The 25,606-nt window shown below is 42.6% G+C and overlaps 1 protein-coding gene across 1 annotated transcript in view; it reads left to right on the top strand.

Annotated features, from left to right (window-relative positions):
* Positions 1-25,606, top strand: part of Bmerb1 (bMERB domain containing 1) — a 123,640-nt gene that overhangs the window by 48,185 nt on the left and 49,849 nt on the right. Inside the window, exon 2 of the mRNA XM_032914108.1 lies at positions 9,154-9,277. Within this exon, the coding sequence (XP_032769999.1) occupies positions 9,154-9,277 (124 nt within the window). The remainder of the gene's footprint in view (positions 1-9,153; positions 9,278-25,606) is intronic.

Raw genomic sequence — 25,606 nt, 5'->3', positions numbered from 1 at the left:
TACCTCATCCACATTCTCCAAACCTGAGGTTTACCTCGAGGTCCACCTCTTATATGCCCACAGTCTCCTGAAAACACCCTTCTGGGAGGCAAGCCTTTAACACACAGGGGACACAATGCGACCCATAGCATCTTGGATTCCCTTGATGTGGTTTGACAGGTCAGATGGAGCTGAGAAACTAGAAACTCAGAGAAGCAGAAAAAATGTGCTTGAGGCTCAGATAGGGACTAAGAACGTGTGGAAGGGTGTGGAAGCCTTGTGGCTACAGTCTTCCTCACATACCATTGAGTCTAAAGATGAATTTTGGACTGCAGTATGATTGCTCTTGGCTTCATCCTCCTCCTCAAGACAAGCCTCTGGGATATCTCAGCCAAGAGCTTTGAAAATAATGCAGTCACTTCACCTCCTTGGGAAAGAATGATTCATTAAAATGCAACTGGATGCTTGCTTCTCATCCAATTAACGAGAGAGAGAGAGAGAGAGAGAGAGAGAGAGAGAGAGAGAGAGAGAGAGAGAGAGAGAGAGGCTCACCACATGCTGCGATAGGATGTCTGGGGCCTAAATGAGCTTCTTTCAACAATGAGCTGACAACAGCAAAAAATAGGCTGCTTCCAGGGTTTAATTGGGCTTAAATATACATTATCTATATCTACTCGCACCCTCTCATGGGTCAAGGCCAGGAAGATGTTCCCATGGAGATGTGGGTTAGGGCTCGAGTTTCATTGGGTTGCTACGTTGATTCTTTAAACAGGTGATGAGCTGGAGCTAATGAGGTGGCTATGGCTGCTCTTGCTGGGGACGGAGTTCAGTTCTCAGCACCCATACTGTCTGGTTCACAATTACCTGTAACTCCAAGGATGGGGATTCAGTGCCCACTTGTGGCCTCCATGGGCATCCACATCATGCATGTACATTTTAAATTTTATAGCTAAAGAGTTTTTAAAAAAAAACATTTTATTTAAATGTGGCAAAACATTTGTCAATTACATGTGAGCCTCTAGGCTTCCTACACCCTAGCACCAAACCCAATAATAACGGAAAACACTTAAAAACAAAACAAACCCCAAAAATCAAAACAAAAACAAAAACCACACCAAGACAGCAACAACAGAGTCAATGTAAAGAAGTACTAGTGTGTGTGTGGAAGTTTCAGCTTCACCACCTGGCCCTGTCGCTTTGGACCTGTGTTAGGGTGACATGTCCATCCTGGTAGGAACATGTGAATTCTGCACAGGATCTAGAATTTTGCTAGTTCTTCAGTCTATCACGAAGGCTTTCTTTGGAAATCAAGTCTGGATTAGATAGAGTCCCAGTCCTGCCATGCATTCGTTATCCTTGACTCATGATCTCTCCATGTCTTTTGATTCAACTGGAAAGAGATGGTTATGATGAAGGCACCCACCTCCCAGATTGTCGAGAAGAACAAGAGCCTTCATCCTGTGTACCAGCTATGGAGAGTGGATTGGCAGCAAGAGAAGCAAATGGGGCTTGGCCTCTTGAACCTGCGGGCTACACTAAGGGAGATTTCTTCTGACAGTAGCTACTTTATTCTCCTAGCCCATGTTCATAGATGTTTCAAACTGAGAGTGATGCATGTCTGACATCCCCACCCGAGGGAGGCTGAGGCTGGAAAAGGCTATCCTGGGCTATATAGTAAGAGCCAGTCTCAAAACTCAATCAGTTGATTCATCAACCCAACAGCAGTTTCCACATTGTTAATTTCTCTTACCCACTGCTACTTCATTTCTTCTGTTCCTAAGTAACAAGATTCTCAAGATAAATGCCTGAACCTGTGGGCCCATCCCAGCCATGCCTGGCACTCAGCTCTTGTTTGTTGCTGCTGCTGCTGCTGCTGCTGCTGCTGCTGCTGCTGCTGCTGCTGCTGCTGCGGCACATGCACCCCTGGGGAGGCATTTGGGGATAAAAAGATGGATTTAGCTGCTTCTTCCCCAGAAGTGACTCAACTCCTGTAAGCTCTGTGACAGCAATGGCAGTTGGAGCCCTGGGGACTTCTGTGTCTTAATGCTGTGTGCTCATCTAACAGTAAACAAACTCAGTTGCAAAATGTGCCCATCTTGCCTAGTCAGCCTGGAAGCTTCCTTGTGTCTCTTCTCATGATTTGCTCTCCTCAAGTGTCCAGTTGTTGGCATTTGATGGATGTCGTCCTTTGGGAAGATACCAGGAGGGAGCGTCCTAAGATGTTAGTTCAATCATATAAGCTCAGACTGAACAAAAAGCACCCTGTAAGATTCGCATCTGTTTATTTCCTGCATCTGCCTTGCTGTGGTTTGAAGTCTTCTATGCAACCAGACATGGCCTTTAACCCTAGTTTATCCTAATCCTTGTGGTGACCTTTAACAGTCTTCCCAGACAACTGATGTCTTGAAACTTAAGAAAGGCAGAGTTTATTGGGCTCTCATCTTGAGGGGACAGTCATGGTGGGGAGGGCATGATGATAGGAGTGTGAGACATTTGATCACATTGCATTTGCCACCAGGAATCAAAGAGAGGAGTGCTGGTACTCAGGCCACTCCCCTTTTAATTCAGTCCAGGACCCCAGCCCATAGTGACAGCCACATTCATAGTGGGTGTCCTTGTCTCTGTTAACCTCTAGAAAATTCTGCATATACATGCCCAGAGGCCTGTCTCCTGGCTGGTTGCAGAAGCTGTCAACTCTTTCCATCTTTATTAACTTGAGTATTTCTTATTTACATTTCGATTGTTATTCCCCTTCCCGGTTTCCAGGCCAACATCCCCCTAACCCCTGGCCTCCCCTTCCACATAGGTGTTCCCCTCCCCATCCTCCCCCCATTACCGCCCTCCCCCCAAGAATCCCATTCACTGGGGGTTCAGTCTTGGCAGGACCAAGGGCTTCCCCTTCCACTGGTGCTCTTACTAGGCTATTCATTGCTACCTATGCAGTCGGAGCCCAGGGTCAGTCCATGTATAGTCTTTGGGTAGTGGCTTAGTCCCTGGAAGCTCTGGTTGCTTGGCATTGTTGTTCATATGGGGTCTTGAGCCCCTTCAAGCTCTTCCAGCCCTTTCTTTGATTCCTTCAACAGGGGTCCCGTTCTCAGTTCAGTGGTTTGCTGCTGGCATTTGCCTATGTATTTGCTGTATTCTGGCTGTGTCTCTCAGGAGAGATCTACATTCAGTTCCTGTCCGCCTGTACTTCTTTGCTTCATCCATCTTATCTAATTGGATGGCTGTATATGTATGGGCCACATGTGGGGCAGGCTCTGAATGGATGTACCTTCTGCCTCTGTTTTAATCTTTGCCTCCCTATTCCCTGCCAAGGGTATTCTTGTTCCCCTTTTAAAGAAAAAGTGAAGCATTCGCATTTTGGTCATCCTTCTTGAGTTTCATGTGTTTTGTGTATCTAGGGTAATTCGAGCATTTGGGCTAATAGCCACTTATCAATGAGTGCATACCATGTGTGTTTTTCTGTGATTGGGTTACCTCACTCAGGATGATATTTTCCAGTTCCATCCATTTGCCTTTGAATTTCATAAAGTCAGTGTTTTTGATAGCAGGGTAGTATTCCATTGTGTAGATGTACCACATTTTCTGAATCCATTCCTCTGTTGAAGGGCATCTAGGTTCTTTCCAGCTTCTGGCTATTATAAATAAGGCTGCTATGAACATAGTGGAACACGTGTCTTTTTTATATGTTGGGGCATCTTTTGGGTATATGCCCAAGAGAGGTATAGCTGGGTCCTCAGGTAGTTCAATGTCCAATTTTCTGAGGAACCTCCAGACTGATTTCCAGAATGGTTGTACCAGTCTGCAATCCCACCAACAATGGAGGAGTGTTCCTCTTTCTCCACATCCTCGCCAGCATTTGCTATCATGAGTTTTTGATCTTAGCCATTCTCACTGGTGTGAGGTAAAATCTCAGGGTTGTTTTGATTTGCATTTCCCTTATGACTAAAGATGTTGAACATTTCTTTAGGTGTTTCTCAGCCATTTGGCATTCCTCAATTGTGAATTCTTTGTTTAGCTCTGAACCCCATTTTTAATAGGGTTATTTGTCTCTCTGTGGTGTAACTTCTTGAGTTCTTTGTATATTTTGGATATAAGGCCTCTATCTGTTGTAGGATTGGTAAAGATCTTTTCCCAATCTGTTGGTTGCCATTTTGTCCTAATGACAGAAGAATGCCTACAGAAGCTTTGCAGTTTTATGAGGTCCCATTTGTCGATTCTTGATCTTAGAGCATGAGCCATTCGTGTTTTGTTCAGAAAATTTTCCCCAGTGTTTGAGACTCTTGCCCAATTTCTTTCCTATTAGTTTGAGTGTATCTGGTTTAATGTGGAGGTCCTTGATCCACGTGGACTTACCCTTTTTACGGGGGGATAAAAATGGATCAATTTGCATTCTTCTACATGCTGACCTCCAGTTGAACCAGCACCATTTGTTGAAAATGTTATTGCATTGAATCTGTAGCTTGCTTTTGGCAAGATGGTCATTTTTACTGTATTCATCCTGCATATCCATGAGCATGGGAGGTCTTTCCATCTTCTGATATTTTCTTCAATTTCTTTCTTTAGAGACTTGAAGTTCTTGTCATACAGATCTTTCATTTACTTGGTTAGAGTCACACCGAGGTATTTTAAATTATTTGTGACTATTTTGAAGGGTGTCATTTCCTTAATTCCTTTCTCAGCCTGTTTATCCTTTGAGAAGAGGAAGGCTACTGATTTGTTTGAGTTAATTTTATACCCAGCCACTTTGCTGAAGTTGTTTATCAGGCTTAGTCAGTCGTTCTCTGGTAGAACTTTTGGGGTCACTTAAGTATACTACATATCATCTGCAAATAATGATATTTTGACATCTTCCTTTCCAATTTGTATTTCTTTGACAGTATCCCTTCTTAAACTGTGAGCCCCAAACCCTTCTCCCTGCAAGTTTTTTGTTTTTGGTTTTGGTTTTGGTTTTGGTTTTTTTTTTTTTTTTTTTTTTTTAGATATTTTGTAACATGGACAAAAAAGTAGCTAATGCATGAAATAAAGTTTTTTAATTATCTGTACTTATTATATGTGGATATTGTACCACTTGCCCTGACATCTCTTCCTCAGAAGACAGTGTGCTGGAGTCAGTTCTCTCTTTTCACCCTATGGGTCCTGGGGATTGAGCTCAGGTTCATCAGGCTTGGCAGCAAGCGCCTTTATCCACTGAGCAATCTGGCCAGAAGCCATGTTTCCTGTGGGAATCACCATAATTACCCTCCCCACATTTCTCCGCACCTCTGCTGCTTCAGGGCCTGGCTACTGATGCTTTCTGAGAGAGTGGTATCCTGACACTGCTAGCATAGGATGAGGACAATAGGTGGCAGGTTAAACAAGTGCACTGGTCCCTCAAAAGTTCCTTGTGGCCATATATAGTGCACAGCATAGCTGAGCAATTCATTCCTCATGACTGCTGGTGTGGGGGATCTGGTCACAGAGCTGAGCCAGGGGATTGACAGACAGCCTAAAGTCCTACAGAGAGTGAGGAGTAGACCTGGAGCTCCCGACTATGCCATCAGATTTCACTCATCCCATGACACCCTTCAAAACCTGGGTACCCTAAGCCAGAAAATTTGCAGACAGTAATGCTCAGGCCATCTGAATGTCATAATTACTTTGTGTGTGTGTGTGTGTGTGTGTGTGTGTGTGTGTGTGTGTGTGTGTGTGTGTGTGTGTATACACATGGGAACCAGAAGTTGACATTAGGTGTCTTCCTCTAATTCTCTCCACCTTATTTTTTTTTTGAGAGAGAAAGGCAGAGTAAGGGTCTGTAACTGAACGTGGAGATTATTGATTCAGTTAAGCTGGTCAGCCAACAAGCTGCAGAGGCCTGCATGTTTTCACACACCTCTCGCACCCAGTGCTGGTGTTACAGATGCCTGTTGTTATGAGCACACTATGCCAGAAACATTGATGAACATGTTTGTGTCTTTCCACAATGTCAGCTTTCTTAAATAGCAATAAATTCACAAAGTTTATCTGTTTCATTGACAGCAATTTGTCATATAATCCACCTGCCTTAGTAGCCTGGCTGAGGTGAATGTAAGTTCTATTCCAGTCTTAATTATGAATGTTAATTCTCAGATCACAGTAAATATATCTATGTTTCTAAATTCACATGGGTTACAGAATGATTGCTAATCAAACAGGCTGCAGCAGAGTTCAAGAGGTTTCAGGAATGCGCTGAGAAAGAGGCTGTAACTCTAAGACAATGAGCTGGAGGTGCCTGATTCTGAAACTACTGGAGTCATGTTAGAGTGCAAAGCTACAGAGCTCAGCTGTGAGGTATGGGATGGGAAACAGTAGGTCAGGTCCAGGCCAAGTTGGCAAATAGGAGGACTAGCAGTCAGTTGCCTAGGTTGCATCAGTGCAGGTGAGGGGGATGAGCCAAAGCTTTAGGCACAGCTGAGTTCTTGCCCTGAACCTGCATGCTATGTATCAGATGTAGGTTTCTGTGGCACCTGGCCATTGCAGTGTTCATGTGCTTGTTACTTTATGTGATCCTTTCCTTGGTCTGATGTGTGTGATAAGTTCTTGAGCCAAGTTTCCTCACAGGATTTTTATGTACCCATGTGCTTTTATAGTTTCAATTTATTCTTATAGAACCACAGGGATAAGTCACTTATCAGCTGTGCTCGGCGGGTGCTGCCTGGCAGTTGCTGTCATTTCTGGTTCTGCCCAGGGACAGTCACCCTTTTCCCTCAAAACAGAGACAAAAGATGCTTGTAAAATGGCTACTAAGGCAGGTGGATTATATGACAAAATGCTACTAACATTTTGGTAGATCTTTATTAGTCCTTTTAAATATGTTGGAGGCTGGAAGGTTGGCTCAGAGGTTAAGAACATGTACTGCTCTTGCAAGGACCAGAGTTCAGCTCCCAGCATTCACATCAGGTGCCGCACAACCTGTGATTACAGCTGCAGGGGGGATTTTATACTCTGTCCTCATATAGGTAATTTTATACAGAGGCCAGATACAGACTTGTCCCCTTTGGTGTCATGCTAGTGTTCAGTATGTTTGTACTTGAGATTTCAGAGCTTTGGATTGGGAATGCTCAACCTCTATCACCATACTGACATTGCATGGACTATACTAAGGAGTGATGACGGTGGTGGCACAGGCCTGTCACCCAGCACTTGGAAGGCAGAGGCAGAAGGATGGGAGTTCAAGGTCATCCTGGGCTACATAAGAGATTCAAGGTCAACCTGGGCTATATGAATCCTAGTCTCAAAAACAAACAAACCCAAATCCTGTATCTATGTCTCTTTCTTTTTCCGAATGTGATAGTTTTGGGTTTTTTTTTTAAGAGAATGAAAAAGAAAAAGAAAATCCCAGAGGGATGTCTATAAATGTGATTAGTTGCTCTCTCTGGGTAGTGTGGTTATGGACAATATTTTATTATATTCACTTATTTATTGTGGGGGGAGAGCACATGTGTGCCATAGTGTAGGAGGCAGTGTGTGTGTGTGTGTGTGTGTGTGTGTCGGGGTCTTTCTTTCCATCTGAGGCTTGAATTCAGACTGTCGGTCTTGGCAGCAAGACTAGCCCTGAATTTTTTTTCTGTCTTTCTTTCCCACTAGTGTTCTCTGAATTTCCTACAAGAAAGCTGTGTTACTTTGTATCACTACTACTTACATTGCTTAGTAGTACCTTAAAATAATTAGAACAGTTTTCTTCTAGACTTATCCTTAGCCTTTGCAAAGTGAGTATGCAAAGTTGTCATGGTCAAAGAGGCAAAACCAAAGGGTTGGGGCTAGGCAGGGACTGATAGTGCCGGAGAAAGTTCCCATGAGCCTGCTGAGCCTGTGCAGAAAGAAGGCTCCACATCTGTCTTAGTTCATGTTCTGCTACTATGGCAGAATACCTGGGAACTGATGATTTGTAAAGAAAAGAGGTTAATTCTAGTGAAGGCCAGAAAGTTCAAGTCTGGGTGATGTCTCAGGCGTCCTCACAGTGCAGATGACACTAAGTGTAGGGTTCTGTCACCCAGGGGCTCTTCCCAGCTCTGTCCCAGCTGGGTGTGTGGATTCAGGCAAAGGGGAGAGAGCCCAGCGGGGCGGGAGGGGGGCTTCCCCTGCCTCCTGCTGCCGGTCCTTCTCCTTTCCACCACCTCTGCCTGCCTTTTTGGTTGCTTGGTGGGGCTGAGCCAGCAGGGAACTGACTAACCAGCAAGGGGTGCAGGGGAGATTCTGGCGGTGATGATTTCCGGAGAGCAGATCTCTTCCTAAAGCGGCTGCCTTACAGCTCTTATGACAGAAGCTCTCAGACGATGGAATAATTCCTGCACACCTTTAATTCTGAACACGACACTTAAATATAGTTTTTCGGATGGGTCAGTGACTGACAGCAGAAACTTCCTATTGGTTTGGCTTGAGAGCTTGGGAAGACCTCATCTACATATCCCAGGGCATGGTCCTGCTTCTATGACTGATCTGTCTTGACCTATGACCTATGGTCACGTCCTCACCTGTGGAGGAGGGGCTTAAGACATTGCCCTACATGACTGGTCTGTCTCAAACCTCTCTACAGGGGTCCATGTGGGGCATAGCTACTCAAGGTCCTGATATCCTGCGAGAATGGGAATGCACCTGCTGTCCTTTTTAGGATCTCCAGGGGGTTCGACCTATCTCGACCAGGAATCAGGGTACTTTTCACTGCCCGCTGCCCCACAACCAAGGTACCTGCAGGAGCAGTGAGCAAGCTGGAAAATGGGACATGATTTATGACAAGCTGCTTCCTAGATAATCCAGGCCTGTAAGAGGAGGAACATACTTGATAATCTCTAATCATGTCTCACAGACCCTAGTCTCTCTGCCCCATTATCCTGGGGACACAAGTCACATTTTAACCATAGCACCATGGATTTCCTGGATTTCGAAGGTTCCTTCTAGCACATGATGTCAGCCCGGTTCATATGTCTGCCCCTGAGGTGTGTCATGGCTGTTCCCCAGAGCAATAGCACAGCTTTCCTGGTAGGAATTCTTACCTTTTGGACAGAGCTCTCACTGTTCCCCAGATGGAACTTGACCTCACAGGCCTCTGCTTCCTTGTTAGCTGGGATGAGGAAGCACACCCCTAATTCTGGTGGGAATCTTTGAAAGCCCTGGTGGCCTTTGAGTCCTGATGGCAGTCTCCTGTCCACACAGGCCAGCTGGACATCATCTCTATGGCTGAGACCAGCATGATGCCGGAGGAGATTGAGCTGGAGATGGCGAAAATCCAGCGTCTCCGTGAAGTCCTGGTTCGTCGAGAGTCAGAACTCAGGTTCATGTGAGTGAGTGGGGAAGCAAGGGTCAAGGTATGAAGACAGAGGCAGCCTGGAGAGCATGGTTGGGGACTGAGCATCACACACTAAGACTGAGATCCTAGAAGCAACAAGAAACTCCCCTATGGATCCACATGCTCTCAGAAGCAGCCTGACTTAACTAACTAACTAACTAACTAACTAACTAACTAACTTCTTTCCTTCCTTCATTTTTCATTTTTAGTTTGGTTTTTTTAAGACAGGGTTTCCTTTGTGTAACAGCCTTGGGTCTCTTGAAACTTACTATATAGACCAGGCAGGCTTAAAACACACAGAGATCCACCTGCCTCAGCCTCCTGAGTGCTGAGATGAAAGGTGTTGCCACCATGCCCAGCTTAAATTCAGTTTTCTTTATTAAAATATTTAAAGAAAGAAAATAGAACACCAACAACTCATAAAATTACATCCTGGTTTTTGGTGAGATGAGAAGGGATTAAGGTCACCATGGAAGATGGGCCAAGGTACAAGTAGGACCTACAGTCTTTTCTCTTTCCGGAAAATCCAAGCTTCCTGGAAACCTTATTTGTCTTTATGTTTCAACTTTGCTATTTTAAGTGGGACATACCAGAAACGGTTATTTATGGCATTTTTCAAAAGCTGTGCTCTCTGGCTTGTCACGTGGTAGGTATGTTTTTGTTGTATTGAGAAATGATTTTGAACTCCCCAACTCCTTGGTGCTGGGCTGGGATTCCCTCACCTGTTCACAAGTGATCGTTAGCATCCTAATAATGTGGGGTCCCACAGGGGATGCTGTGACAGCCACAACCCTGATGAAATTATGCAGGCCTGTGTACACACACAAGTGTATGAGCAACTGTATATCCAAGCTGGAGAGAGAGAGAGAGAGAGAGAGAGAGAGAGAGAGAGAGAGAGAGAGAGAGAGAGAGAGAGAGAGAAAAGACATATTCTCATTTTGAGCCAGGTTAAATAGAAAACTGGTTTATTGGGGGAACTAGCCATAGCATTTCAGGGAAATGGCAATATCAAGGTGGATGATTTTCTGTAAAGGTGCAGCTGGAGATGGTGTTTAGAGGTTATTTTTTAATTATATAAAACATGAAATAGTTCTTCCTGGTTGCTGCGGCTGTGGAGAGCTCATAAGCAACACCCCAAGAGCAAACTTGAGCCTCGGGACCACAGGTAAGACCAACTTTTCTGCTGCAAGCGACCTGCCTGGTGAACTCAGGTCACACAGAGGCAAAATTCCTCTAGGACCGGACACTTCCGGTATTTAGCGGGAGTCCCAAACCAGCGGATCCCTGCCCGCAGCAGCTCTCTGCTCCCAAACCCCGTGGGAGAGAGCCCTCACCGCCTGGTCAGGTGGGCACTCCTGAGGCTGCAGAGCGGAAGAGACCACCAACACTGCCCACCCCTGCTCACATCCCTAGGAAGCTCCTGGAAAGGGCGGCACAGATCTTCCTGGTGGTTGCGGCTGGGGAGAGGTCATAAGCAACACCCCACAAGCAAACGTGAGCCTCGGAACCACAGGTAAGACCAACTTTTCTGCTGCAAGCGACCTGCCTGGTGAACTCAAGACACAGGCCCACAGGAACAGCTGAAGACCTGTAGATAGGAAAAACTACACGCCCAAAAGCAGAACACTCTGTCCCCATAACTGGTTGAAAGAAAACAGGAAAACAGGTCTACAGCACTCCTGAAACACAGGCTTATAGGACAGTCTAGCCACTGTCAGAAATAGCAGAACAAAGTAACACTAGAGATAATCTGATGGCGAGAGGCAAGCGCAGGAACCCAAGCAACAGAAACCAAGACTACATGGCATTGTCAGGGCCCAATTCTCCCACCAAAGCAAACACGGAATATCTAAACACACCAGAAAAGCAAGATCTAGTTTCAAAATCATATTTGATCATGATGCTGGAGGACTTCAACAAAGACATGAAGAACTCCCTTAGAGAACAAGTAGAAGCCTACAGAGAGGAATCGCAAAAATCCCTAAAAGAATTCCAGGAAAACATAAATAAACAAGTAGAAGCCCATAGAGAGGAGTCACAAGAATTCCAGGAAAACACAATCAAACAGTAGAAGGAACTAAAAATGGAAATAGAAGCAATCAAGAAAGAACACATGGAAACAACCCTGGATATAGAAAACCAAAAGAAGAGACAAGGAGCTGTAGATACGAGCTTCACCAACAGAATACAAGAGATGGAAGAGAGAATCTCAGGAGCAGAAGATTCCATAGAAATCATCGACTCAACTGTCAAAGATAATGTAAAGCGTAAAAAGCTACTGGTCCAAAACATACAGGAAATCCAGGACTCAATGAGAAGATCAAACCTAAGGATAATAGGTATAGAAGAGAGTGAAGACTCCCAGCTCAAAAGACCAGTAAATATCTTCAACAAAATCATAGAAGAAAACTTCCCTAACCTAAAGAAAGAGATACCCATAAGCATACAAGAAGCCTACAGAACTCCAAATAGATTGGACCAGAAAAGAAACTCCTCCCGTCACATAATAGTCAAAACACCAAACGCACAAAATAAAGAGAGAATATTAAAAGCAGTAAGGGAAAAAGGTCAAGTAACATATAAAGGCAGACCTATCAGAATCACACCAGACTTTTCGCCAGAAACTATGAAAGCCAGAAGATCCTGGACAGATGTCATACAGACCCTAAGAGAACACAAATGCCAGCCCAGGTTACTGTATCCTGAAAAACTCTCAATTAACATAGATGGAGAAACCAAGATATTCCATGACAAAACCAAATATACACAATATCTTTCTACAAATCCAGCACTACAAAGGATAATAAATGGTAAAGCCCAACATAAGGAGGCCTAGAAGAAGCAAGAAACTAATCGTCTTGGCAACAAAACAAAGAGAAGAAAAGCACACAAACATAACCTCATATCCAAATATGAATATAACAGGAAGCAATAATCACTATTCCTTAATATCTCTCAACATCAATGGCCTCAACTCCCCAATAAAAAGACATAGATTAACAAACTGGATACACAACGAGGACCCTGCATTCTGCTGCCTACAGGAAACACACCTCAGAGACAAAGACAGACACTACCTCAGAGTGAAAGGCTGGAAAACAACTTTCCAAGCAAATGGTCAGAAGAAGCAAGCTGGAGTAGCCATTCTAATATCAAATAAAATCAATTTTCAACTAAAATTCATCAAAAAAGATAAGGAAGGACACTTCATATTCATCAAAGGAAAAATCTACCAAGATGAACTCTCAATCCTAAATATCTATGCCCCAAATACAAGGGCACCTACATACGTAACAGAAACCTTACTAAAGCTCAAAACACACATTGCACCTCACACAATAATAGTAAGAGATTTCAACACCCCACTCTCATCAATAGACAGATCATGGAAACAGAAATTAAACAGAGACGTAGACAGACTAAGAGAAGTCATGAGCCAAATGGACTTAACGGATATTTATAGAACATTCTATCCTAAAGCAAAAGGATATACCTTCTTCTCAGCTCCTCATGGTACTTTCTCCAAAACTGACCATATAATTGGTCAAAAAATGGGCCTCAACAGGTATAGAAAGATAGAAATAATCCCAGGCATGCTATCAGACCACCACAGCCTAAAAGCTGGTCTTCAATAACAATAAGGAAGAATGCCCACATATACGTGGAAATTGAACAATGCTCTACTCAATGATAACCTGGTCAAGGAAGAAATAAAAGAAAGAAATTAAAGACTTTTTAGAATTTAATGAAAATGAAGGTACAACATACCCAAACTTATGGGACACAATGAAAAGCTGTGCTAAGAGGAAAACTCATAGCGCTGAGTGCCTGCAGAAAGAAACAGGAAAGAGCATATGTCACCTGCTTGACAACACACCTAAAAGCTCTAGAACAAAAAGAAGCAAATACACCCAGGAGGAGTAGAAGGCAGGAAATAATCAAACTCAGAGCTGAAATCAACCAAGTAGAAACAAAAAGGACCATAGAATGAATCAACAGAACCAAAGTTGGTTCTTTTGGAGAAAATCAACAAGATAGATAAACCCTTAGCCAGATTAACGAGAGGACACAGAGAGTGTGTCCGAATTAACAAAATCAGAAATGAAAAGGGAGACATAACTACAGATTCAGAGGAAATTCAAAAATCATCAGATCATACTATAAAAGCCTATATTCAACAAAACTTGAAAATCTGCAGGAAATGGACAATTTCCTAGACAGATACCAGGTACCGAAGTTAAATCAGGAACAGATAAACCAGTAAAACAACCCCATAACTCCTAAGGAAATAGAAGAAGTCATTAAAGGTCTCCCAACCAAAAAGAGCCCAGGTCCAGACGGGTTTAGTGCAGAATTCTATCAGACCTTCATAGAAGACCTCATACCAATATTATCCAAACTATTCCACAAAATTGAAACAGATGGAGCACTACCGAATTTCTTCTATGAAGCCACAATTACTCTTATACCTAAACCACACAAAGACACAACAAAGAAAGAGAACTTCAGACCAATTTCCCTTATGAATATCGACGCAAAAATACTCAATAAAATTCTGGCAAACCGAATCCAAGAGCACATCAAAACAGTCATCCACCATGATCAAGTAGGCTTCATCCCAGGCATGCAGGGATGGTTTAATATATGGAAAACCATCAACGTGATCCATTATATAAACAAACTGAAAGAACAAAAACACATGATCATTTCATTAGATGCTGAGAAAGCATTTGACAAAATTCAACACCCCTTCATGATAAAAGTCCTGGAAAGAATAGGAATACAAGGCCCATACCTAAACATAGTAAAAGTCATATACAGCAAACCAGTTGCTAACATTAAACTAAATGGAGAGAAACTTGAAGCAATCTCACTAAAATCAGGGACTAGACAAGGCTGCCCACTCTCTCCCTACTTATTCAATATAGTTCTTGAATTTCTAGCCAGAGCAATCAGACAACAAAAAGGAGGTCAAGGGGATATGATCGGAAAAGAAGAAGTCAAAATATCACTATTTGCAGATGATATGATAGTATATTTAAGTGATCCCAAAAGTTCCACCAGAGAACTACTAAAGCTGATAAACAACTTCAGCAAAGTGGCTGGGTATAAAATTAACTCAAATAAATCAGTAGCCTTCCTCTACACAAAAGAGAAAAAGCCGAGAAAGAAATTAGGGAAACGACACCCTTCATAATAGATCCAAATAATATAAAGTACCTTGGTGTGACTTTAACCAAGCAAGTAAAAGATCTGTACAATAAGAACTTCAAGACTCTGAAGAAAGAAATTGAAGAAGACCTCAGAAGATGGAAAGACCTCCCATGCTCATGGATTGGCAGGATTAATATAGTAAAAATGGCCATTCTACCAAAAGCGATCTACAGACTCAATGCAATCCCCATCAAAATACCAATCCAATTCTTCAAAGAGTTAGACAGAACAATTTGCAAATTCATCTGGAATAACAAAAAACCCAGGATAGCTAAAACCATCCTCAACAATAAAAAGAACTTCAGGGGAATCACTATCCTGAACTCAAGCATGTATTACAGACAATAGTGATAAAAACTGCATGGTATTGGTACAGAGACAGACAGATAGACCAATGGAACAGAATTGAAGACCCAGAAATGAACCCACACACCTATGGGCACTTGATTTTTGACAAAGGAGCCAAAACCATCCAATGGAAAAACGATAGCATTTTCAGCAAATGGTGCTGGTTCAACTGGAGGTCAACATGTAGAAGAATGCAGATCGATCCATGCTTATCACCCTATACAAAGCTTAAGTCCAAGTGGATAAAGGACCTCCACATCAAACCAGATACACTCAAACTAATAGAAGAAAAACTAGGGAAGCATCTGGAACACATGGGCACTGGAAAAAATTTCCTGAATAAAACACCAATGGCTTGCTCTAAGATCAAGAATCGACAAATGGGATCTCATAAAACTACAAAGCTTCTGTAAGGCCAAAGGACAAAACTGTTAGGACAAAATCGGCAACCAACAGATTGGGAAAAAATATCTTTACCAATCCCATTAACAGATAGAGATGGCCTTATATCTTCCAAATAAATACAAAAAACTCAAGAAGTTACACATGAGAGGACAAATAACCTATAATAAAAATTGGGGTTCAGAGCTAAACAAAGAATTCACAGCTGAGGAATGCCGAATGGCTGACAAACACCTAAAGAAATGTTCAACATCTTTAGTCATAAGGGAAATGCAAATCAAAACAACCCTGAGATTTCACCTCACACCAGATCAAAAACTCAGGTGACAGCAGATGCTGGCGAGGATATGGAGAAAGAGGAACACTCCTCCATTTTTGGTGGGATTGCAGACTGGTACAACCATTCTGAAATCAGTCTGGAGGTTCCTCAGAAAATTGGACATTGAACTGCCTGAGGATCCAGCTATACCTCTCTTGGGCATATACCCAAAAGATGCCCCAACATATAAAAAAAGACACGTGCTCCACTATGTTCATAGCAGCCTTATTTATAATAATGAAGCTGGAAAGAACCCAGATGCCCTTCAACAGAGGAATGGATACAGAAAATGTGGTACATCTACACAATGGAATATTACTCAGCTATCAAAAAAACAATGACTTTATGAAATTCATAGGCAAATGGTTGGAACTGGAAAATATCATCCTGGTGAGGTAACCCAATCACAGAAAAACACACATGGTATGCACTCATTGATAAGTGGCTATTAGCCCAAATGCTTGAATTACCCTAGATGCCTAGAACAAATGAAACTCAAGACGGATGATCAAAATGTGAATGCTTCCTCCTTCTTTAAAAGGGAACAAGAATACCCTTGGCAGGGAATAGAGAGGCAAAGATTAAAACAGACACAGAAGGAACACCCATTCAGAGCCTGCCCCACATGTGACCCATACATATACAGCCATCCAATTAGACAAGATGGATGAAGCAAAGAAGTGCAGGCCGACAGGAGCTGGATGTAGATAGCTCCTGAGAGACACAGCCAGAATACAGCAAATACAGAGGCGAATGTCAGCAGCAAACCACTGAACTGAGAATAGGACCCCCGTTGAAGGAATCAGAGAAAGAACTCGAAGAGCTTGAAGGAGCTCGAGACCCCTTATGAACAACAATGCCAAGCAACCAGAGCTTCCAGGGACTAAGGCACTACCTAAAGACTGTACATGGACTGACCCTGGACTCTGACCTCATAGGTAGCAATGAATATCCTAGTAAGAGCACCAGTGGAAGGGGAAGCCCTGGGTCCTGCTAAGACTGAACCCCCAGTGAACTGATTGTTGGGGGGAGGGCGGCAATGGGGGGAGGATGGGGAGGGGAACACCCATAAAGAAGGGGAGGGGGAGGGATTAGGGGGGATGTTTGCCCGGAAACCGGGAAAGGGAATAACACTTGAAATGTAAATAAGAAACACTCAAGTTAATAAAGAAAAACATAAAAAATATACAATACATGATTTTCACAAATATTAATTTTATATCTACAAAAATGGAGTCTTAGATTCTCACTGTAACCTAGAGAAGTGGGTGTTGTCACCTACTATTTCTTACTTTGCTTTGTTTTGTGACACCAGCTCACTGCGTGTCCCAGGCTGGTCTCTCCAGTGCTAAGTACTGATATGCACCACCATGTTCAGCTCTCACTACTATGTTAAACAAAAGTCATGAGTTGAGCTTGGGTTAGCCTGCTCCCAAAGTCACAGTTCTTTTCCTGTCTTTCATTAGGGTCGAGGATACCTATAAGTGCCACCCTGGTGGGAGGCAAGAGCACACTGTCTGCACTGAAGGGCTCAATCAGACAAAGCTGGATGAATATAGTCAGGTGACTCAGACTCCCCAGACTTTGGTGTCCCCCTCCCTCCCATGCCAGGGCAGAAGGAGAGTATCTTTCTCTAGGGCTGCCTATTGAACTGGCAGAGGTCCCCAGAGCTCAGGATTCCCTGGAGATGGAACAGAGAATCTTCCAAAAGAAAATATGTTTCTAAAAGTTGGGTTCTAAAAGGCACAGCAAAGAGTTAGGAAATGGGATTACCTTCCAACCCTTAGACCTAGGGGGACTGGAAGAGGACTTCCAAACACCACAGTCTGCAAGGCCTAAACACAGCCACCTAACCTGGCTCTATGAGAGGGCTCTATAACCGAAGGGAACACACAGCAGTTCCCAAACTTAAAGATGGTTATGCCCAAATGAACTTAGTCCCATCAGGCAAGAGAAGAGAGTGTGTGTGTGTGTGTGTGTGTGTGTGTGTGTGTGTGTGTGTGTGTGTGTGTGTGTCCCTAGCACCATGCAAACAGTGGGCTAGTACTGATCTAATTCCTAAGCAAGCATATTACCCAGACTACTGGACATGGGAACTCTAAAAGGTAATGAACTGGAAGTGTGTTCTTATAAAATAGTAGTCGGGCTGGACAAACCTCTCAGCTGCCTGTCTGCTCAGTCACACTCTCTATGAGAAGGGAAACTGGGGAGCATGACCCCCAGATAGGCCACCATTCCTTTCTTTGCTGATTTGTTTTTCAGCCCCGCTGGTGCAGCAGGGTGTGATTATCCCATTTGGCAGAGGAAGAGACTGAGACTCTAAGTTAAAGGAGACGCCGCAGGCCTCCCAGATAGGAAAGAGGGGTTAGAACTGATGCCTAGTTTCCCCTTCACACCCACTCTCTCTGGTATTGTCTCTCCCTATTGCTGTAAAATTTTTTTTTTAAACGGATTCTTTTATCCTGCACTAGATCCGGCACCGTATTGCCCCATGACATCTGTTGGGTATTTTCACCTCAGTCAGCAAAGCATCTCTCACTCACTAAGCTCCATTCCATATCACACTTCTGATGGCTACTCTCTGAGCCTGGCAACAATCTCTCTACACATCTAGTTGCTAAGGCAGGTTGCCACCACGCCAGACATACACATCCCAATTTCATGGAGGGCCGAGGGCCCAGCCTTCACACACACTCTTGAACTCAATTTAATTGCCAAATGGAAGAAAACACAACACAATGGCATCTAGACACACAAAGCCCTGTGCACATCCATCACTTAAGAATATTCATAACAACCTGTAAATGTGCAGAGAGGAATCTTAACATCAGCCTCCATGTTCTCTCTGCTGCTTCTCCTTGCTTCCTACAGTCTCTTCCTCCTCTCTAAAACTTTTCTCTCACCCATGCTTCCTTCTTATCCAATGCGAGGCCTCATTCTATCTTGTGCCTGCCTTCACCTGCATAATGACCTCATTCTACCTACATACCACTATGTAAAATAGAGTGCAGTACTGACCATAGACATTCACTCCACTGCAAGTGTGGCATACCTTGGCTTAACATTCCACTGGCAAGACTGCTGTTAATAGAATCCCTTGGAAGAGAGGTTCAGAACATTCCCAGTTTGCAGATCAGAAATAACGCTCCCTTTGTCTGGAAATAAGCAAACTAAAACATAAGGGTTCAAGAAAAACTCCTCACCTGCTATGCACTAAAAATAAAAAAAATTAAAAAAATTTTAAAAATACAAGGCTTCTTTAGAAGACTGAGGCCCTTGAGACTGGAGGTGGTTGGGATGGTTGAAGGATGTGTTAGCTACTGCAGAAGCAATAGATGCCAGTTTGTGAGGGAGGAAAGAATGGAAGGAAGAAGAGAAGGAATGAGGAATGTGGAAGGGAAAGGGAGAATAGGGGAAGGTAACGTAAGGAGAGGGAAGGAATGGGGGCTATAGGAACTACATCTACTGAAATTCGATGAGTGTTACCTAACATTGGTAGGAATCTTATCCTCCCTGCACACCCGCCAGCCTGCCTCTCTCTCTCTCTCTCTCTCTCTCTCTCTCTCTCTCTCTCTCTCTCTCTCTCTCTCTCTCTTGATTTTTCCAGACAGGGTTTCTTTATGTAACTCTAGATGTTTTAGAACTCAGTGTACAGACTATACTGGCCTCTAACTCAGAGATCTTCTAGGCTCTACCTCCCAAGTACCAGGATTAAAGTCTTGCTCTCTTAATGTAGCATTTCCAGCATCTTGAATTGTGCTGGGTACTTAGGCCAATTAATATTTCTTAAGTGTATAATAAATTATCCTTCCCAATCCTCAATTTTGCCCATCCTTATCCCCTCATTAATCTCTCTCCCATGCCCCCTTGCCCTAGAGTAAGAGGGAGACAATGTCAGGCTCATGACAGAATCTCTACCTGACCTGAACCTAGCAGCCTTTGGCTATACCAATGGCAGTCATGGTCACAGGCGATTGGCTCTGTTATACATGCTCATGATAAGCCCAAAGCTACCATGAACCATGAATCACAGAAAAGGTGAAATGTAGGGGAAGTATCCATTCCCTAATTGGCTTTTGATTGTGTCAATAAAGATAGCAGAAGCTAATTGCTGGTGAAGGGGAAAAGGTGGGACTTCCAGGTCCCAGGAGGAAGAGAAGGGAATGAGAGGGAATGAGAGGGGGGAGGAAGAGGAGGTAGTAGAGTGGAGGGAGCGGTAGACATGTAGGTTTCAGGGGCACATATACCTCCTGGCAACCTGTGCCCACTCACTGCTAAAACCCTCAGCTTGCCAACATTGCCTTACCTACTCAGGGTCAGGTCTCAAAGAACTCAGGACCAAGGGCTTACTGAGATGCCTGTCAACATTTCAAAGCAAATACTGGCTGCCAGGTCCCTTCCAGCAACAAAAACCTATTACAAATTCCTCAGTACTTCTCAACTAACCCTCTCTCTAAACCTCTCCAGCTCAGGAACTGGGTTCACTTCCCTTCCTGCAGCGTCTCCTTGTCTATATAACCCAGTCATTTTTGCACTCTTTTGGTCCTCAGCTCTTAGTTCTTGGTTCCCTCTCTTGCCCCCACCTCCTCTTTGCTCTCTCTTCTCTTCCTTCCTTTTCCCAAACTACCTAAGCTATAGCCTGGTTCAGTCTGGACCGTTCTAGATGCCTCTGTACAACTCTCCCTCATATTTACAATAAAATCCTTCTCCTTGACTTTGGAGTGGCCCTGTCTTGAGTTGAGGGTAGAAGCAGACACAAATCATGTCGGGTGAACTTTCTTTAGATAGAAACTGTGCTAGGCAGTTTTCTACTCTGATAACAAGCAACAAGGATAGTGAATAGGATAATAGGTGGAAAACTACAACACAAGGAGGGAAACTACACTCTAGAAAAAGCAAGAAAGTAATCTTCTTGCAACAAAACCAAAAAGGAGAGAAACACAAACATCATTCCACCTCTAACAATGAAAATAACAGGAAGCAACAATCACTGTTCCTTCATCTCTCTCAGCATCGATGATCAATTCCCCAATAAAAAGACAAAGACTAACAGACTGGATACGTAAAGAGGACCCAGCATTTTGCTGCATACAGGAAACACTCCTCAGAGATGAAGACAGACACTACCTCAGTGTAAAAGGCTGGAAAACAATTTTCCAAGCAAATGTCCCAAGTAACAAGCTGGAGTTTAATATTCTAATATGGAGTTTAAGATTCTAATATCAAATAAAATTGACTTTCAACCAAAAGTCATCAAAAAAGATAAGGAAGGACACTTCATATTCATCAAAGGAAAAATCCACCAAGATGAACCCTCAATCCTAAATATTTATGCTCCAAATGTAAGGGCACCTACATTCGTAAAAGAAACCTTACTAAAGCTCAAAGCACGCATTGCACCTCATGCAATAATAGTAGGAGATTTCAACACCCTACTCTCAACAATGGACAGATCATGGAAACAGAAATTAAACAGAGACATAGAGATACTAACAGAAGTTTTGAACCCAGTGGATTTAGCAGAAGATAGTTATAGAACATTTCATGCTAAAACAAAAGAATATACCTTCTTTTCAGCACCTCATGGCACTTTCTCCAAAATTGATCATATAATTGGTCACAAAACAAACCTTAACAGATACAGGAAGATAGAAATAATCCCATGCATTCTGTCAGATCACCAGGGAATTAGGCTAGTCTTCAATAACAACAACAACAAAAAAAAAAACAACAGAAAGCCTGCATATACATGGAAGTTGAACAACGCACTACTCAATGACAGTTTGGTCAAGGAAGAAATAAAGAAATAAAGGCTTCTTAGAAGTTAATGAAAATGAAGGTACAACATACCCAAATGGGACACAATGAAAGCTGTACTAAGAGGAAAAATCATAGCTCTGAGTGCCTGCAAAAAGAAACAGGAGAGAGCATACATCAGCAGCTTGACAGCACACCTAAAAGCTCTAGAACAGAAAGAAGCAAATACTCTCAAGAGGAGACAAAGGCAGGAAATAATCAAACTCAGCCTGAAATCAACCAAGTAGAAACAAAAAGGACTATACAAAGAATCAATAAAACCAGGAGCTGGTTCTTTGAGGAAATCAACAAGATAGATAAACCCTTAGCCAGACTAACCAGAGGGCACAGAGAGTGTATCCAAATTAACAAAATCAGAAATGAAAAGGGAGATATAATCTGAGGAAATTAAAAAAAATCATCAGATCCTACTACCAGAGTCTATATTCAACAAAAATGGACAATCTGGAGGAAATGAACAATTTTCTAGACAAATACCTTGTACCAAAGTTAAATCAGGATCAGAAAAACCATTTAAACAATCCCATAATTCCTAAAGAAATAGAAGCAGTTATTAAAAGTCTCCCAACCAAAAAGGGCCCAGGACCAGATGGGTTTAGTGCAGAATTTGATCAGACCTTCATAGAAGACCCCATACCAATACTGTCCAAACTATTCCACAAAATAGAAACAGACAGAACGCTACCAATTTCCTTCCATGAAGCCACAATTATGCTTATGCCTAAACCACACAAAGACTCAACAAAGGAAGAAACCCTCAGACCAATTTCCCTTATGAATATCAATGCAAAAGTACTCTCTCCCAAACTGAATACAAGAACACATCAACACAATCATCCATCATGATCAAGTATGCTCCATCCCAGGGATGGTTCAATAGACAGAAACTCATCAATGTAATCCACTATATAAACAAACTCAAAGGAAAAAAATTATTATTTCATTAGATTCTGAGAAAGCATTTGACAAAATTCAACACCCCTTCATGATAAAAGTCCTGGAAACATCAGGAATTCAAGGCCCATACCTAAACATAGTAAAAGTCATATACAGCAAACCATCAGCTAACATTAAACTAAATGGAGAGAAACTTGAAGCAATGACACTGAAATCAGGAACTAGACAAGGCTGCCCACTCTTTTCCTACTTATTCAATATAATACTTGAAGTCCTGGCCAGAGCAATCAGACAAGAAAAGGAGGTCAAAGGGATACGAATTGGAAAAGAAGAAGTCAAAATATCACTATTTGCAGATGATATGACAGTATACTTAAATGACCCCAAAAGTTCCACCAGAGAATGACTAAGCCTGATAAACATCTTCAGCAAAGTGGCTGGGTATAAAATTAACTCAAACAAATCAGTAGCCTTCCTGTACTCAAAGGATAAAAAGGCTGATAAAGATATTAGGAAACTAGCACCCTTCACAATAGTCCCAAATATTATAAAATACCTTGGTGTGAGTCTAACCAAGTAAGTGAAAGATCTGTATGACAAGAACTTCAAGTCACTGAAGAAATTGAAGATCTCAGAAGATGGAAAGAACTTTCATGCTCATGGATTGGCAGGATTAATATAGTAAAAATGGCCATTTTGCTAAAAGAAATCTACAGATTCAATGCAATCCACATCAAAATTCCAACTCAATTCTTCATAGAGATAGAAAGAACAACTTGCATTCATTTGGAATAACAAAAAAAAAAAAAAAAAAACCAGGATAGCGAAAACTATACTCAACAACAAAAGAACTTCTGGGGGAAATCACCATCCCTGACCTCAAGCAGTATTACAGAGCATTAGTTAAAAACTGAATGGTATTGATACAGAGACAGGCAGATAGATCAGAGGAATAGAATTGAAAACCCAGAAATTAACCCACATACCTATGGTCACTTGATCTTTGACAAAGGAGCTAAAACTATCCAATGGATAAAAAGATAGCATTTTCAACAAATGCTGCTGGTTCAAGTGAGTTACGAGCATGTAGAAGAATGCAGATCGATCCATTTTATTCCCCTGTACAAAGGGTAAGTCCACGTGGATCAAGGACCTCCACATTAAACCAGATACACTCAAACTAATAGAAAAGAAATTAGGCAAAAGTCTCAAACACTGGGGAAATTTTCCTGAACAAAACACCAATGGCTCATGCTCTAAGATCAAGAATTGACAAATGGGACCTCCTAAAACTGCAAAGCTTCTGTAGGCAAAGGACACTGTCATTAGGACAAAACAGCAACAACAGATGGGGAAAAGATCTTTACCAATCCTGCATCTGATAGAGGGCTAATATCCAAAATATAGAAAGAATTCAAGAAGGTAGACTCCGCAGAGCCAAATAACCCTATTAAAATGGCGTTCAGAGCTAAACAAAGAATTCTCAACTGAAGAATATGAATGGCTGAGAAATACCTAAAGAAATGCTCAACATCCTTAGGCATCAGGGAAATGCAAATCAAAACAACCCTGAGATTCCACCTCACACAAGTCAGAATGGCTAAGACAAAAAACTCAGGTGACAGCAGATGCTGGTGAGGATGTGGAGAAAGAGGAACACTCCTCCATTGTTGATGGGATTGCAAACTGGTTCAACCACTCTGGAAATCAGCCTGCAGGTTCCTCAGAAAATTGGACATGGCACTACCTGAGGACCCAGCTATACCTCTCTTGGGCATATACCCAAAAGATGCTCCAACATATAACAAAGACACATGCTCCACTATGTTCACAGCAGCCTTATTTATAATAGCCAGAAGCTGGAAAGAACCCAGATGCACTTCAACAGAAGAATGAATTCAAAAGATGTGGTACATCTACAGAATGGAGTACTACTCAGAGATCAAAAACAATGATTTAATGAAATTCATAAACAAATGAATTGAACTAGAAAAGATCCTGGGTGAGGTCACCCAATCACAGAAAAACACTCACTGATAAGTGGATATTAGCCCAAAAGCTTGAATTACCCAAGACACAATCCACAGACCACGTGAAGCTCAAGAGGAAGGATGACCAAGATGTGGATGCTTTGGTCCTTCTTACAAGGGGGAACAAAAATATTCATTGGAGGGGATATGAAGTTTGGAGGAGAGACTGAAGGAACAGCCATTCAGAGCCTGCCCCACACGTGGCTCATATATATACAGCCACCAAAACTAGATAAAATTGATGAAGCTAAGAAGTGCTAGCTGACAGGAAATGAATATAGATCTCTCCTGAGAGACACAACCAGAGCATGTCAAATACAGAGACAAACACTAGCAGCAAACTGAAGTGAGAATGGGACCACTGTTGGATGAATTAGAGAAAGGATTGAAAGAGCTGAAGGGGCTTGCAACCTTATAAGAACAACAATACCAACCAACCAGAGTTCCCAGGGACTAAACCACTACCCAAAGACTATACATGGACTAACCCAGGGTTCCAACTGTGTATGTAGCAGAGGATGCCCTTGTTGGGCACCAAAGGAAGGCGAAGCCCTTGGTCTTGCCCGTGTTGGACTTCCAGTGTAGGGGAATGTGGGTAGCGTGGGAAGGGGGGATGGATGGGGAGGGGAACACCCTTATAGATAAAGGGTTGGGGGATGGGATTGGTGGCTTATTTTCGGGAAATTGGGAAAGGGATAGCATTTGAAATGTAAATTAAAAAATATCAAATAAAAAAAGGAAAGAAAGAAAGCTACTTGGGTAGCAACACTCATCTCTCTGTTTCATGATGATAGATGTGATGTGTCCAGCTGTCTCAAGTTCCTGATGCTAGGCTTCTTCAGGTATTATGGAATGCACCCACAAATAGGAAGCCCAAACGACTCCTTCCACTCTCCCACTGCTTTTTGTTAGCTATTGTATCCTAACAGGAAAAGTAACTACGACACTCACAATATTGATATTTTTGAGTGTTCCCTGGACCCTGGCTCACACTAAGTGCTTCCTGACAGAAAGGTATATCAAAACACCCAGGCCCATGAAATCAAGGTATATGCCACCATCAGATTACAAGGTCATGGTCATAAGAAGCCCTCAGTGCTGTGTGTTTCCTAATCTGAATACCAAGTGTGTCTTCCCTATAGCTTGTCCTCTGGCTCTAAACCTGCAAAATGGCATTTTGGAGATCTCTTTGCTGCGGTTTATCTTTATGAACTCTCCTAGAAGAAGTCAGGGAGGCCCTGGTTCTCACACCTCCCCCTGAAAGACCTCTGAAGTGGGGAGACCCTCACTCAA

Source organism: Rattus rattus, chromosome 9, assembly GCF_011064425.1.
Source record: "Rattus rattus isolate New Zealand chromosome 9, Rrattus_CSIRO_v1, whole genome shotgun sequence".
In the NCBI taxonomy this organism is placed as follows: Eukaryota; Metazoa; Chordata; class Mammalia; order Rodentia; family Muridae; genus Rattus; species Rattus rattus.
Note: the sequence above shows the minus strand (reverse complement) of the source record. Positions and strands in the feature narration are given on the sequence as shown.